Source organism: Cupressus sempervirens, chromosome 3 (genome assembly GCF_028749045.1).
Source record: "Cupressus sempervirens isolate cs-2001-9-10 chromosome 3, ASM2874904v1, whole genome shotgun sequence".
Classification (NCBI taxonomy): domain Eukaryota; kingdom Viridiplantae; phylum Streptophyta; class Pinopsida; order Cupressales; family Cupressaceae; genus Cupressus; species Cupressus sempervirens.
The window spans coordinates 868,841,792-868,858,366 of NC_143120.1; the positions used below are offsets into that span (position 1 = coordinate 868,841,792).

Here is a 16,575-nt window from a genome sequence, read left to right on the forward strand (position 1 = left end):
TATTAATACTAAAGTAGTATAATATTGATAAGTAGGAATATTAATACTAAAGTAGTATAATATTATATATTAATAAATTCATTATAGAGAGTTATAAATTAGTCTAAATTAATAACTGTATATCTAATAAATTATAATACTGTATATTTATTCTTAATGCTAATATGCATGTGCATTGTTTATTAACAGCATTTATAGCTTTGTAGTGTTTATAAATTATAAATTCATTATAGAGAACAAATATATTTATTTATAGTCTTCATAATTATTAATATATATCTATAAAAATTGTATATTTTCAAATGTTCGATAAAAGTCTGATTTATTGCTGAATTTTTGGCAATTCCAAGATTTTCAAAAATTTTGAGCTAGCTGAGATATTGCCGAAACCAAGTTTCTAAAGTACGCTAAGTAGAATAATAGATTTTCTTACTTTTTAGCTTCGGCTATGGTGGCTAGAATATTTTCTCTTCATGGACAAAATCTGTAAGTATGTCCAAATTTCTCACACTTGTAACATTGAACTTTGGAGAAGTCTTTCCTATTGTGATTATTGTTTCCTTTTCTTTGGTCATTTTTCTTCCCATTATTGTTAAATTTCCTCTTCTTCCCTTTGTTATTAGAGATAGAGAAAAGGGATTGATTTTCTCCCTCTTGCTTTGAAATGATCCCTCTAGAAATTAGGCTTGATTCTTTTGAGGTGCAATTATTTTTAAGTTGATCAAAAGCTAGTATTGAAGGTCCACTGACGACTTGGATAAATGCTTCCCAACATATAGGTATCCCTTTAAGTGCTATTATGGATAATTCTTGATCTTCAACTTTATTTCCAATAGACGATAGTTGATTCTCTATTTTGGAAATTCTTCCAAAGTAGGATGAGATTGACTCTTCTTTATTCATTTTTATATTCATAACTTTTTTTTTAATGTAATGTTCCCGTTATAGAATAAATAATAAATCAAACTTCTGTAACAAGCCGATTGATTTAATGTATCTCGAACCCATTTTTATTTTTGTTTCCGGAGTTTGTGTCGCCGTCGGCTATCTTTGTACACCCTCGGAAAGTTTCCCGACAGGTATTTAAGCATGGCTTGTAGGTTGTGGTTGGTATGCTTTTTGGATTATATTTTCCTATGGTGCGAATTCCTATTGGAGTTCTCTGTAATTCACTATTTCGGAAGTGAAAGATCTTCCCTATTTGGCTCATGCGGTTTCGATGGGATTTATTCCTCACCCTATTTCATCTTGGTACTGCTTGGCTCGGATCTGGCAAATCGGGGCATTATTTGTATATGGGAATACTATCTGGTAACAAATGTGTATCTTGATTTTCTAGCTTCTGCAAACTATGTGTTTAATATTGAATATTTTGCATTGTGCATGGTATTGTCGAATCTCTTGCATCGCCCTACCTCTGCACATCTTCCTGTACTGGCACATTGACTTCCAATTATCATCGTATAGTTGCATCAAATACCGTACGGCTACATATCTAACCGTACGGCCAATCACCCTCACGACTGCTCCCTCTGTTTCCACCATACAGCCTTGATACCGTACGACCACTGCAATTTTCCCACTCCCCTTCACCGTACGGACTCAGTCCTGTCACCATACACCCTTCCCACCCCCATACAGCCACGCTAAAGACACTATACGGCCCTCCAGGTGTCTTCACCGTATGACCACCTCACTTCCCCTCACCTCCGTACGGCTCACCCCTCCAAATTGCAAGTGAATGACCCTTGTGACTCTTCTGTATTCAATGTACGGACTCCAATTGTCCATCGTACGGCCCTCACAACTCCGTACGAACCCTTCCATACCTTTTCTGCATGTAACTCCCACTGTATGGCCACTTGAGACTCCCTTTTCCAACCATACGGACCCAATTCCGTGATCCACAAACAGAGAAATTGCTCCAAGCGGATTGTACGACTATCACACTCCTAGATCGAAACATTACAGTAGTATCAAAGCTTTTGATCTTGCCTGCCTGTGGAAGTGAATGCAAGTTTATACTCGGAGGAGAAGACGAAATAACCCTATTGATAGAATGGTAGATCATCAGGATCCTATGACAGAGCTCATGAATCTTTTAAGAGAGCTGAACAGAAATCAAATGCAAATCAACGAAACCCAAAGGCTTATGTAGGAAACTCTACAAAAATTGGCTGAGGGAAAGACAACAGGAGAACAGAATGGGCATAGCGACAATTCTGTTTCCGGAAGGACAAACTTTCAACCCTCTCGCTCTCAACCCTCAATACCCATCTTCCTTCCAAGGACGGAAGCACCACAGAAAGGAAGAGAGGTCACTTTTGAGGAAAAGCAAGAAAAACTTCGAGAAGATTGGCGGAACGCAAATATGGAAGGAGATATATCTGACAGAGACTATGTTGATCTAAGAATGAGATATTCTGGCAAAGGAAGTCGCGGTTATTTTAATGATGATCTTAGGAGAAAGATCGGAAAGGTGAACTTATCGCCATTTGATGGATCTAGAGCCATTACTGCACAGTCATGGGTCTTAAAGGCAGATACCTATTTCCAACTCAATCCAATGCCCGAAGGGAGGCAATCAAGTTCGCAACACTTCATTTGGAAGGAGCGCCGCATGAGTGGTGGCATCATGGACTGGTCACTCTCGGTCACAACCAAGTGACCTCTTATGTTGAGTTTACTGAGAAACTCATTGATTGTTTCGATGGGAAGGACCCTGAGCTAAACTTCAAAGATCTGGCTAACTTAAAGCAAACAAGCACGGTAGACAACTATGTCACTGAGTTCCAAAGGCTGTCAGTATTAGTCACAGACATCTCTGAAAACGTCGAATTGTGTTATTCATGGATAGGCTGAGAGAGCCTTTGAGAGGTTGGATCAAAGGGTTCAACCTGTGTACACTCAACGAAGCTATTAAGAAGGTGCGTGACATGGCCACATCTTCCTCCAAAACTCACGTAGTTACACCAACACCATCTCCATAAGAAGACAAAGACAAGGAGCCAATTCAGAAAAAACCTCAGTTTGATGAAGATTCTCGGCAAGAACTCTGAAGGAAAAAGCTCTGTTTCACGTGCAAAGAACCATGGGGTCCTGGTCATCGCTGCCTTAGGAAGGGAAAGTTCACTACATTGAGGTGATCCCTGATGACGACGAAGAACAAATACCTACAGCGACTGACAAAGAAATTACCCAGCAAGAGAGAATAAATGCCCTGATACAAAAAGGGGGTTCCATTGCTACCCTCACTACATCGACTAGAGGTGGTATCTTCAGAGTTCACCGCACAATTCACGAAAAATGAGTCCCAATCATGATTGATAGTGGCGCCACACTCAATTTCATCAATTCATTTTTGGTCACTAGTAAAGGCCTACACGCAGTTGAGCACAGAGGATTTGAGGTTAAGGTTGCAGGAGGAACCTTGTTATCCTGCACTCATGTGATCCCATGGCTACAAATTTCCATGGGAAACTATACCCTAGTAGATGATTTCTTTGTCATAGATTTGGTTGATACTAATATCATTTTGGGCATCCAGTGGTTGGAAACTCTTGACCAATACACCCAAAGTTTCAAAAGGATGGACTTTTCATTCAAGACGGATGGCAAGAAGGTGTTGCTAAGAGGAATGTCAAATAAAGGATCGAGGGAAGTCACAATAAAGAAGATGGAGGCAATTTTTAAACAGGATTTGGCCCCAGACGTTGCAAGTAAAAACAAGATAGTCAACACCTCACTACATTCATTGGATAAGTGGCGGGCTCATCTATTGGCCAAGTATTCCAAGAACACTTTTGCATGTGAGTTGATGGATGGTTATGTACATGATGAAAGATACAAAGTTTTTGATGACATCATTTACTTCGACGAGAAGATCTACTTAGTGCTCGACTCTGACCTAAAGGAGCTGATTACGGAAGGTTTCTTAAAACCGGGTTTGCATTTGCTTGAGGACAAGCAAATTTTGGGACGGAAGGACTGTAATGTTCTCGTTATAAAATAAATAATAAATCAAACTTTTGTAACGGGCCGATTTATTTAATGTATCTCAAACCCATTTTTATTTTTGTTTCCGTAGTTTGTGTCACCGTCGGCTATCTTTGTACACCCTCAGAAAGTTTCCCGACGGATATTTAAGCACGGCTTGTAGCTTGTGGTTGGTATGCCTTTTGGATTATATTTTTTTGTGGTGCGAATTCCTGTTGGAGTTCTCTGTAATTCGCCATTTTGGAAGTGAAAGATCTTCACTATTTGGCTCGTGCGGTTTTAATGGGATTTATCCCTCACCCTATTCCGTCTTGGTATTGCTTGGCTTAGATCTGGCAAATCGGGGCATTATTTGTATATGGGAATACTATCTGGTAACAAATGTGTATCTTGATTTTCTGGCTTCTGCAAACTATTTGTGTTTAATATTGAATATTTTGCATTCTGAGTGGTATTGTTGAATCTCTTGCATCGCCCTACCTCCGCACATCTTCCTATACTGGCACATTGACTTCCAGTTATCATCGTAGAGTTGCATCAAATACCGTACGGCTACATATCTAACCGTACGGCCAATCACCCCCACGGCTGCTCCCTCTGTCTCCACCATATGGTCTTGATACCGTTCGGCCACTGCAATTTTCCCACTCCCCTTCACCGTACGGACTCAATCTTGTCACCGTACATCCTTCCCACCCCCGTACAACCACGCTAAAGACAATATACAGACCTCTAGGTGTCTTCACCGTACGGCCACCTCACTTCCTCTCACCTCCATACGGCTCACCCCTCCAAATTGCAAGTGTACGACCCTTGTGACTCTTCTGTATTCACTGTACGGACTCCAATTGTCCATCGTACAGCCCTCACAACTCCGTACCCTCTCCTACATGTAACTCCCACCATACGACCACTTGAGACTCCCTCTGCCAACCGTACGGATCCAATTCTGTGATCCACGAACAGAGAAATTGCTCCAGGTGGATTGTATGACTATCACACTCCTAGATTAGAACATTACATTTAATGTGAACAATCTACTTGAGTTATTAAGCTCAAATGTGTCAATAGTTTTAAATACTTCGAATACTTTCTTGAGATTTGATAAGCAAGGAAGAATATGATCTTTTACCGAATCAACAATGATTTTTCTGGCTTTATTATTTCACCTTTTCCAAGTGGATTTTTCTGCCTCATCTTCAGGTATTGGAGTGTCTTTTTCAATGAATGATTCTAATTCCAATTCTTCGAGAATAGTTGTAATTCGAATTTTCCATGAGAAGAAATGTGTTGCTCCTTCAAGCCTATCCTCGACTCTAACATTGCTTGCCATGATGTCACTTTTACTTTTTTGATTTTGAATAATTTGTTTTAAGTAATTTAGCAATCTCTCTACCAATTTGGCTCTAATACCATGTTAAATATATAGATTGATTTGGTGGAGATTGAACTAACTTAGTTTGGCAGAATTAGTGTAATAATTTGAGTATTTATTCAACTTCTCTCTTAGAATTCTGATATATATATATATATATTTATGCTGATGATAATAACCACGAACTTCTCTGAGAGCAGATCTATTTCAGACTTTACTGAATATATGTATCACTGATAAAAATGACTGAAAATATGAATTATATATCACTGATCGAATATGGATGGCAGACTGAATGTTAGAGGACTGTGATTCACATTGCCCTGTATTGATGCTTCTCAACAGTCCTTGAACTTTGTATAATTACTAATGAAGGCATGCCCACATAGGGGCATGACCCTAAGTGGCTTATGCCACGTAGAGTCATGACCCTATGTGGTCATACCAATACATGCAACTGTTCTTTCTGACTCGATGCATCATTGTTAACTTGGTCGATAATTGGTATTTGGATAAGTCCAATACTTTGCAAGGTTAATATGATTTGAATAATACTGATGATATATATATATATATATATATATATATATATATATATATATATATATATATATATATATATATATATATATATATAAATTGGCTTCAATTGAGGCTAAATTCTCAACAGTTGTAGATTGAAATGGGGTGATTGCAGAATGTGGACAAAACAGATTATGCAAGGACACTCTCGAGATCATTGCTTTAATGAAGCACTCCCAAGAAATAATGCGACATACCAGATAAAGCACAAGCCAGATTAGAGTCACTTGAGCTATGTTCATGTTCCAATCTTTGTGGTTGTGGTGATTGTCTTGGAGACACATTATATATTATCAATACAATGTCAAAGAGTCATAGACAAGGCACAAAACCGTTTTCTGGAAGTTCTCAATTGAATGCTGTCTCAAAGAACAAAGAGGAATAATTAGAATTGCACATTATACATAAAATGAAGTTTAAAAAAAAGAATTCAAAACACTGAAGCAGATCTGATGGTTAGCTACAGAACCAATTCTGCTCCAATAACCTCCGAGCTCGAGCCAAAACAAAAAGAGCTTTAAAATGGTGTATGGACATCTCTCAAAGCATAAAAAAGGTGGTTTTTTGTCAGATTTTATAATTCGAAGAGATTTCTAAATGTTTATACAAAAAGTTGGAGCATAGGCTTGTAAACTATGACATTATGCTCCAAAGAGATGCCATCTCATAGAAAAGAAAACAGCATGACGTTCTCTAAATCAATTTGTCTAATGAGTTTCAAAAACCTCTAGAACACATGCAATTGCAGATGTACAGCTAAACCCCACCATGCATGCACAGATTGGAAGCTAGGAAAGGGGCGGTCTGTGTATTTTACTATCTCATGGAATGTATATTTGTTGTGGATGGGCACTGAGCAAATCTGTTGAAAAGGTTGCAGAGACTTTCGAGCATATGTAATTGGGTATGAGATCAAGGAATGGGGCACAAATAGAACGCAGATACCATTTCCTCTATCTGCCACATCTTTGAATGCATGATAATCATTTGAAACAATGCCACATGGAGATGTGGTCTCATGGCAAGTAATGATTGCAAGATTTGCAGAAATGAAATTGATGAAAAGGCTTTAGAAACCTTTCAGAAAATGCATGTGGTGGGTCTATATGATTGATTCACCACTTCTCCTAATAAATGTTGTGCTTGATGATAAACCAAGGGTTTGTAATGGAGAACAGATACCTATAAGAGTTCAATGAAAATGCAGTTTGAATGTTTAATTATGTATGCACATGAAATACTGAAACAAGATTAGTTATTTGTCTCTCATCAATTCCATAACGTTGAGATAATGCTACTACCATATCAGTCATAATCTCCTTTTAAAATTTATTTAAAGATTTATGAGTTACTTTTGCTCGATGAAAGATCATGCCACACGTCTCCCCTTTCTTGTAACATAGGGAGTGCATTGGGAATAGAAATCTTCAAAGTGTTTTCATCTCAAGGAATGAAATAAAATGACTGGATAATGTGCGAAAAAAAATGCTTTTGTTAGGAAGCTCTCAAAATCTTTGATTAAATCTTACATGAATATGGGTTGAGCATTTCAGACACTGCTATTGTCATGCAGATGTGTATGCAAAAAGTCATACAATGCAAAGCTTTCAATGTTAAGATTGTGCATAGTTGTGAAGAGAAAACTTATGAAACTATTGGTATAACTTATGATGCTATTGGTACAACTGTTATTTATCTCACATTATGACATCATGCATAAGTTCTAGAGAGAATATCTCAATCAGTAAGGAAATGATAATACATGTTTCAGTGGGGATATTCATCAAAGATGGCAGAGTTTGGGGTACTGATAAAGGATTGGCTACATGTTTTAATTTGAAATGGGCACCTACCGGTTATAACTTCATGAAACACTTTGCAAGCAAGCTCTGATACCACTGTAATGGGCACCCCTGAATGTCCCAAAAAACTAAACCAAATTGCTGAAAGGAATTATGTCAAACAGTTTGCATTCAACCTCTTATTTCTCCGTTTAATGTTTTAAACCCCTTATAACTCCGGAAATCAAACGTTTATTTGTTTGTTGTGTTTTGTTCATGGAATTGGTATCATACAACATAAACAAGAAAGAAACTACAATAATATGCAAAGTGGAAATGAACTGCTGCCAATAAATTGTTATTTTCAGAATTCATAAAACCAAATACATGGCAGATTTATCAACTCACTAATTACTTCAGCATTATTGACATAATACTCCAGCCCATGCTTTCGAACTTGCTGCTACAGTGCCGCGTGAATAGTGTCGCGTGAATAGTGACGCGTGAATAGTGTTGCATGAACAGTGCTGCTACAGTACTTTGTCCTTCAATCAGTCCACTACCTTCGTAATATCATTCCCTCAAAGCGGCATAAGCATCGGACAAGTAGTGAAGAAGATATGAGCAAAATACCAAATCTGCCTGTAGCTGGAAATCCAACTAAACTGCTTGATAATGAAGCCGATAACAAAGAATTCCAAAGGCCAAACTCCAAGGGAATGACGTCTAGAATGTTACAAGAGAGGATAAACGTCCTCAAATGCCAAGAACGGAGCTGCAACTCACACACCAATTTCTTCTCATATTCAACTTGTCTAATGAAGCCACAAATGCTTCCTTTTATTCTATTTCCAAGGGTCCGCTCAACTCATATGGACAATGTGGGATAAAAGATGTGTAATATATAAAACATATATGAAAATACCCCTTATGTCTCCCTTGGGTACACATCCCCATAAAATAAATATTAAAGTAACACTTTAATATTTTACAATTAAATTAGACGTTACTCTAATAAAACTTCAAGCATTAAAATGTATTAGCAATCGGACTCCGAATAATGCGAGTGATAGCTCATCAGAAAGCTCTCACCGAGGAGTATCAAATCCAATCACCAAAATTGACCTGCACTGTGTCCTGCTGACTTACTAAAAATAGTAAGTATGCCTGAATCTGAGTAAATCAACTTCGTTTTGGCCCAAATTGGAAATGACTAGGCCAAAACACTCCAAGATCCCATTAAACCCTTCGTTAGCCCTTGGGACCATGTAGAACAAGGCTAACGCACACACACTTGGTCAACTGCTAAAATGGGGACATTACATAATTGTTATGCTATTGTGATAGGTGAGAACTATTATAATGGATGACACGTTGGATTCAGCTTCAAATCTTATTTAAATGTTTGGACTGAGTTCCGTGGCGAAGAAATTTCTTATTTGGTCTCTAGAATAAGGGTAAGATGACTCGTCTTCTCATATGAAGATCTAGGAGTAAGGCACATAAATTCATTGAAATAATAAGGCTTTGGAAACTTAAGATGCTAGGAATGGCAAGAAATGAGAGTCATTTGAATATTGTGATACATTAAATAATGAATATCTCTCTATCACAAGACAAACTTTCCAAAGATTTTTGACATGTATGAAAGGTGATAATGAGCAATGTCTAGGTGAGGCATTTGGAAATGTGCATATTCAAAGGATGAATGGCTAATTATTTTTACCAATGATCAATGTACCAATCAATAAGTGCATTTGCATGAGACTAAAACTTCATCCTCATAGAGAAACTTGGACTCTGGAGTTTGGTTTCCAGATAAAAAGACCCACACTTTGCACCGCCAATAGCCTAATAATGAGATGAAATGTAGTTGATGAAAATGGAGAACTACTTTAACAAAGATGTTGACTTGCTCCTTTTGAAAGTTACAAGTTTCCACTTATCTTTGAGTAAAATGACTTATGCCACCTATTGTAATCGATGTTAGCCTTGGGGGATCTAAAATTGTAAAAATGCGGAATTTTATCTTTTATTTTATAAAAGTTAAAGAGTTAGTTGCAAAGAGCCTGGATAACTTCCATACTCTAAATTGGTTAGTTACGAACCCAAAAAGGTAGTTACAATGAGGTTATCTTGTGAGCCAATAAATACAAGGTTGATCCATTATAAAAAGGGGGAAAGAATTTTTGCAAAAGGGGAGAAACTTTGCAGAATCGTGTAGAGGGACTTATGGAAAACTTTTATGTTCATACTTGTACTTCAAGGTTTTTGAGCTTGTATATTTTCAAAAGAATAAACAGGAGCGTATTTGATTCATATGTCTTGAATGTGTTTTCCAATTACTATTATTGATTTCTCGTTTGTTGAATCCCTTTGATTACCTTGCATATATGTCAAAGCTGAAGCATGTTTACACCCTAGTATCTCGGTTAGAAAATGTTGAGGCTACCTTTTTTCCTTGTATGTGGAAACAAGTTTCCTTTCTTCCATTGATTTCACATATCCGGCTTATTTTGTACTTAAATCTCCTTTATAATCTATTATCCTTTGAAAATTTCATATGGTATTCGTATGTCTATTGTTGGAGTTTCTACCATCTATTTCTTTTTGTTTTGTTTTTTCTCCTTTTTGTACTTTCAAGTGAAAATACTTAGAAATACCAAAAATCACTATCATACGAGGGAGCTGCCCCTCTTAAACACAGAGGAAGATTCTAATCAGATCAGGATTAGATTGCAATCTCTCCAACAGTTGTCACTACTGACAGGGTTACTAGAATCAGTTCTGAAGACAATATCACAATGACAAATCTGTTTACCAACACAACGTTAGTGTCAAAAATATTTTTTATTGGTTGAAGGCTGATCACATGATTCATCGAATCTCATCCATGAGATTCGAATTTCAGTGAGTTTTTACTCTTTCTGAAATCCATCTGAATTTTATGTTATTTAATATAATACTGTTATTTAATATGATATTATTTTATTTTAAACTGATATTGAGTTATTTGGTTAAATTATTTAGCAATGTTAAGCTATTTTGACAATTTTGTGGATATATTACTATTATTTAAATACACACACACATAAAAATTTAATGTCTGATTTTATTTTATTTTTGAATTTTTGCCCTTGCTGAATTTCATTTCAATTTTATGATCAACAAACTCAAATTCGAACTCAAACCTTGCGACTTAGGTTCAAGATAATAAATATATCACAAGACACTTCCCATGGAAGATACATCAATAAGCGACAAAAGATTCATGTCTCAAGATATTGTAGGTATCTGAATTGGTTTCCAGCATCACCTCCTACAATGATTAGGCTAACTAGGATGGAACTTGCACCATTTATTCACATTATGTTGCTGGTGATTTCTCTAATTTAATACACTTATCTGGAATTAAGGCATTTCAACACACAAGGCAAGCGAAGATAGGAAATTTGCAAAGGAACTTCTTCCTTGGTCATTTGTCTGAGAAATAGAAATCTGGGTAAAATGTTACAGTTCAATACAAAAAGAAATTCTAAGCATGACTGCGAAGCTTTAGAAATGATAATCAAAGTCAAATAGATTTAAAATACCGGTTCATCTAAGAACACCAGTTTAGGATCCCCCACAAGGGCTATAGCCACACTAAGACGACGCTTCATTCCTCCGCTATAGGCACCAACCTGAAGACCTGCTTCATCTGATAGCTTCACTTTTGATAACAAGTTTTCTGCATCCTGCATGCAAATAACTGGGCTTTCTTCATTAAAGCTTTAACTTCCTACATATTGAAAGGAACCAAATGCAAGAATACAGGACAGGTATCTTCCATTGTCAGATAAGCTATTTATAACATACAGATTTGATTGCAGATCTTGGCATTCCCTTGATGCTAGCAAACAGATATAGGTGCTCTTGTGCTGATAGAGCATCCCATAGAATGTCAAACTGCAGCCAAAATTTACATGATTCATATTTTCATAATGCAAAGAATATGGACAAAATTATGGATATCCTAAAAACGGATATAAATGTATTTGCTTTGACATACCTGAGGACAGACTCCCATAAGATTTCGAATTTGGGACATTCCAGTTGCACTCTTAATGGAATAACCATAGCTTAGAGCTGTAATCATAAACTAACTTGTTAATGCTGGAATATGGCTGTCTCTATGTTGAAGCCAAACATTCCATGTACACACAGGTGTTCAGGTTTTCCATTTGCCCAATGAATGGTCAACATTGTAGTCTATTTAACTAGATTTTACATAAGATTATGCATGGTAAATAGATACAGATATTTCACAGTGTAACATTGCATAATACTTAATTCAGGACTCACAAATCAGATTAAAGCACTTTACAAAACCATGAAAGGTCAAAAGCTAGGCATAAAGTAATGTTTATGCAAACCTGTGTAATCAAGAGAGCCTATAAGGAGAAGCAATATATCCACTAACATCAGAAAAATATCATAAAGTGTGGAAAACATTTCAAATCTTTGAGGATATGCCATGTTGAAGTGGAAGTGTCAATTTCCATGTAAACTAACTGTTGATCTCCATTTCCCATGTCACATCCATCTCATTTAATGTCCTTACCCCTGTCTGCAATGTCCCCATTTTCACTTATAAAAACAATTAATTAATTAGATCAATAGTTTTGAGTTGTCTGGAAAAGTACATTAATAGATAGTTTAAATTAATTATTTATAAAGTGACTAAGTGCTGAAATAATCAATATTTAAATGAGTCACTTTCGGGAACCGTAAGGATAAATTAAAAATTATAAAGTGATATTAATTCTTTATTTCTGGGTGTTTGTTTAATGATTATAAAAGAAGGTTGGGGGTCTCTTTTCGACAAATGGAAGATTAAGAACCAGTTAATTTTTTAATTTTTTAAGCAAAGATTTCTGCAGTTTGAGCTTAAGGCCAAACTTTGCCTAGTGAGGAGCTATGTGATGAGACTCTCCTACATGCCCTCCATTTAGTCTTGTTATGCCCCTAGGGTATCCCTTATGTATCTCTTATGGTATTCCCTGTGGTTGTCATTATGGTATTCCTGTCCCGTTGCTTTGTTATCTTGTCCTTGTGATTGTGTGTGTAGTGTGGGGCTTCGTGTCTGTCTCTTAGCACGGTGGGGTTGGACTCAGGGTTCCACATGGCAGGTGGTAGCTGCCTGTCTCCATCAATGTTTGATGGAATTGTTCGTGAGCACATCAGATGGACCTGCATCTTCTATGCAACTTCATGTTTCATGTGAATAGATGACTCTCAATGTACATTGGTATCATGCCATGTATCATTGCATACATGCAAAGAAGTTGAAAAGGAACACTCTATGAGCAGATTGATGTAAATGTAGTCATGTAACAATAGATTATTGAATTGGATAGTGCAAAATTAAATAGATAATGTAACAATAGATTATCAACTATCCTTATGAGTTTATATGTTATCTAAAATCTTACTATGTTGCAAATGAACTAGGAACATCTGGATTTGAAGTTTAAAATAAATCTAGTTTGGTGACAATGTTGAATCATTTCATTATTGTTTAAATGAATTAGCTATGCAGTTATATGTTGCCTTGTAGCAACATTGGGGAATCTAACAGGACGTAACTTAGAGTTGAGATGTTATTCAATCTATGCTTTGAAATAAATGTGGTGTATCTGTAATTCAGTTATCATGGTGTTCAATGAAATTATCATGTTTAAGTTGGAGTTTTTATCACTTTAAAAACAAAAATTATGGTGTGTTATTTAGTAGTTTGGTTGTCCTCTCAAATTCCCTAGTGGGGCATTACATCTAGTATCAGAGCTCATGTTTCTATACTAGGAACTTTGGAACTTGTGCACTTATTATGTATTCTTGATGACTATTCTTGGTTCATGTTCATTCATGCTCATCCTTTATGTGTCTTTTTCCTTAAATTGGCTTAACTCCTTGTTTTTGTTTGCATTCAATAGTTGGAGATATCTTCCTTGTGCACTCTTTTGGATCTATGTTTACCCATTGACTTCATGCTTGAACTTGTTTCGTTCTATATCGTCTTGTTGCTTAGTAATTCAAGAATTGATTGAATGAGTATTCCTTTTTACCTATGCATTGTTGGTTATTAGTAAATGTCAATTTGAGGTCATTCTGAGGTAACTATATCCCTAATGTTTTAACATATAAGATATATGTTTGACTATGATGATTCTCTAGGTGTTCCTACAGCATACTATAGCAAAATTCAAAGTATCTATTCTTTGTGCTACATTCATTGTGGTGACTAGTGTCCTCAAGCACCTCTTATGACTTCTAGTACTTGTGGATGCAAATAAACATTGAGTGTATGAATGAGAATGACTATATTATATTTCCTTTTAGATAATGATATATGTACAATCAGTGATGTGATTGGATAGTTTCTTGATTGTGTGCTTTATTATGTTGAAATAATAGGGTTTTTTTCCCATTGTGGTTAATGAAATTGTTACTCCAATGGGTGTATTTATCTATTTAAGTATGAGTTGTGGAAATTAAACAGTAGCTGCTGTTTGGTGATGATTATTTGAAATGGAAATGAAGATTCCCTTCTCCTTTTTTCTTCTCCTTGATAAATGACTAACAAAGACGTTGGATGGAATGAAAATGTATGACTTAAATACTTGATTTTGTAAGTGTTACCTATGTCATTAGAGAAAATTTCAGGTCAAGGACTGAAGCACCTGAAGATCAGTTGCGATGCAAAACTATAAGTGTGATAAAGGGCCAGTTACATTGATTAGGAGATTTCATTAAAGATCAAATGAATATATTTTGGTTAGTGCAAAAATTGAAAGTATGTTAGGATTGATGCATTATATGAATTTATATTATTTAATTATAGAATATATTCTTGTTTGCGCAATAGTTGTTTTTGGTTTGATAAGAACTAAATATGTTTTGATACAACATATGATTAAGTAAATGAGTAAGTAGTGATGCCATTCTCCTAAATGGGTTTTGGAATGGAGTTTTCATCTAATGAATATTGGTGTAACAATCATCTATTCCCTTTGATGGATTTCATCGAGTTACTAAAAATTTTAAGTTAGTAAATATTAGGGTCTTGTGCAATGAAAAGTAAAGAATATTAGTAAGATGTGAAGAAGAAGTCAATTGCTTCCCTTAGTTAGAGAATAGAATAAATACATATGCAATGTATATGGTTTAGTGTGTTGAAGGGAACTCTTGTATGTTATTGAAATTTCATATCAATAGATGTCATCTCATTTCACCTTAAAGGATAAGCATAGTTATGCATGCACTGCTAGATGGATCTATGTTTTGTGAATAAAAATTTATAATATTATAATGCTGTGATGCATTTTGTAGGGAGTAATGTAATGTTATTAATGAAAACATACTCATTTGTGAATGTGAGAAAACCAGTATCAATGATTGAGTGTTGTGCTAAACCAGTAGTTGCTTGTGTTTCCATGGAGTAGGGTAACCAAGCAGCCAACCATGGAGTTTATGTTTTAGGTGTGGAAAACCATACCCCTTATGTGTTGTTTGTTTGTTTTGTCAGCCTATTGAGTTCCAACCCTTGGGTTATTAGTAAAGTAAGTATAAGGGGTAGTAGTGATATTACCACTTCTTTGGGTAGAGTGATTGGCGTATGAATAATGGCGACACAAATTGACCTTAGCTTTAACTATTCAAGGAGGGAAGTGATCTATGTATTCCCATGTGATAAACCTATATATGTGGGTCATAAGTATTAGCCTCTATCCCCACAATCCTTGAGCATCATATCAGATTTTGCTAAGTGGTCCCTTTGGCTTCATTGATAGTTAGTGAGAGTTGTTGAGTAACATTGATTGTTTTCTGCAAATGTACTAACATTGCCAATGTCATTGATGTCTTCCAAATGCAGATTTGAAGACTCGTAAATATGAGAGGAGACATGTCTCTATAGTTAATCATCATTAGTTAATAATATAAATAACCATATGTATATCTCATCTTTAAGCATATACGTAATATTGATATGTTAACCATATATGTAATATATTATTATATAATAATATATAATGTATAATAAATATAATATTACATATATAATATATATTATATATATAAGATATTTATCTTAAAGATGATTTACCATCAACAAGGTATCTCATGATAAAATCAATCCAATAGAAGCTACAACCTTAACACTCCCTCTTAGCTAGAAAGGATTTATAGAACACATTATGCTCTCAAGAATAAGAAGAGATATCATCTCAGTATGATATTCAATTCACTATGAGGCTAAATTTCTCACCTTTCTAAACACACTATTGAAGCAATTTTCATAACTTTAAAAACACCACCTTAAGTGTGGTCTATAGTAGCAACTATGGTGTCCGGCAAGATCCGGCCCAAAGGACCATAACAAGTTGTTTATCATGGTGTTCGGCAAAATCCTGCCCAAAGAACCATGATAACAAGTCTACCATTTATAAGATCGCCAACTTACAATGGTTACCTTCTATCTGTTCCTTATCATGTTTTCCAGCACTCTGGGACAACAAATTAATGAATTCTATCATGATAGCAAATCTACCATTTATAAGATCATCATCTTATAATGGTTACCTTATATTTATATATGTCAATGAAAGATCATTAGCTTTCATTACATATCATATTTAAGATAGTAACCACCATGAACCAAGTCAGAGGGTGGTGTAAAGGCTCTCACCTCAATTCTCTCTCATAAAGAAGAATGCATTACAAGGAATTTCACTTATAACCTCTAAATAGAGAAGATATCATTCACAAGGATTGCACATCAAAAATTTTCCCTGTGAACAA

General features: G+C 35.6%; 1 protein-coding gene across 4 annotated transcripts in view; it reads right to left on the bottom strand.

Annotated features, from left to right (window-relative positions):
• Window positions 1–16,575, bottom strand: part of LOC149569541 (ABC transporter A family member 2-like) — a 185,428-nt gene that overhangs the window by 10,691 nt on the left and 158,162 nt on the right. For all 4 annotated transcript variants that reach the window (XM_089822218.1, XM_089822216.1, XM_089822217.1 and 1 more), the window contains 3 exons: window positions 11,786–11,862; window positions 11,593–11,682; window positions 11,328–11,471 (listed from right to left, as the gene is read on the bottom strand). In XM_089822218.1, the coding sequence (XP_089678344.1) occupies window positions 11,328–11,471; window positions 11,593–11,682; window positions 11,786–11,862 (311 nt within the window). The remainder of the gene's footprint in view (window positions 1–11,327; window positions 11,472–11,592; window positions 11,683–11,785; window positions 11,863–16,575) is intronic.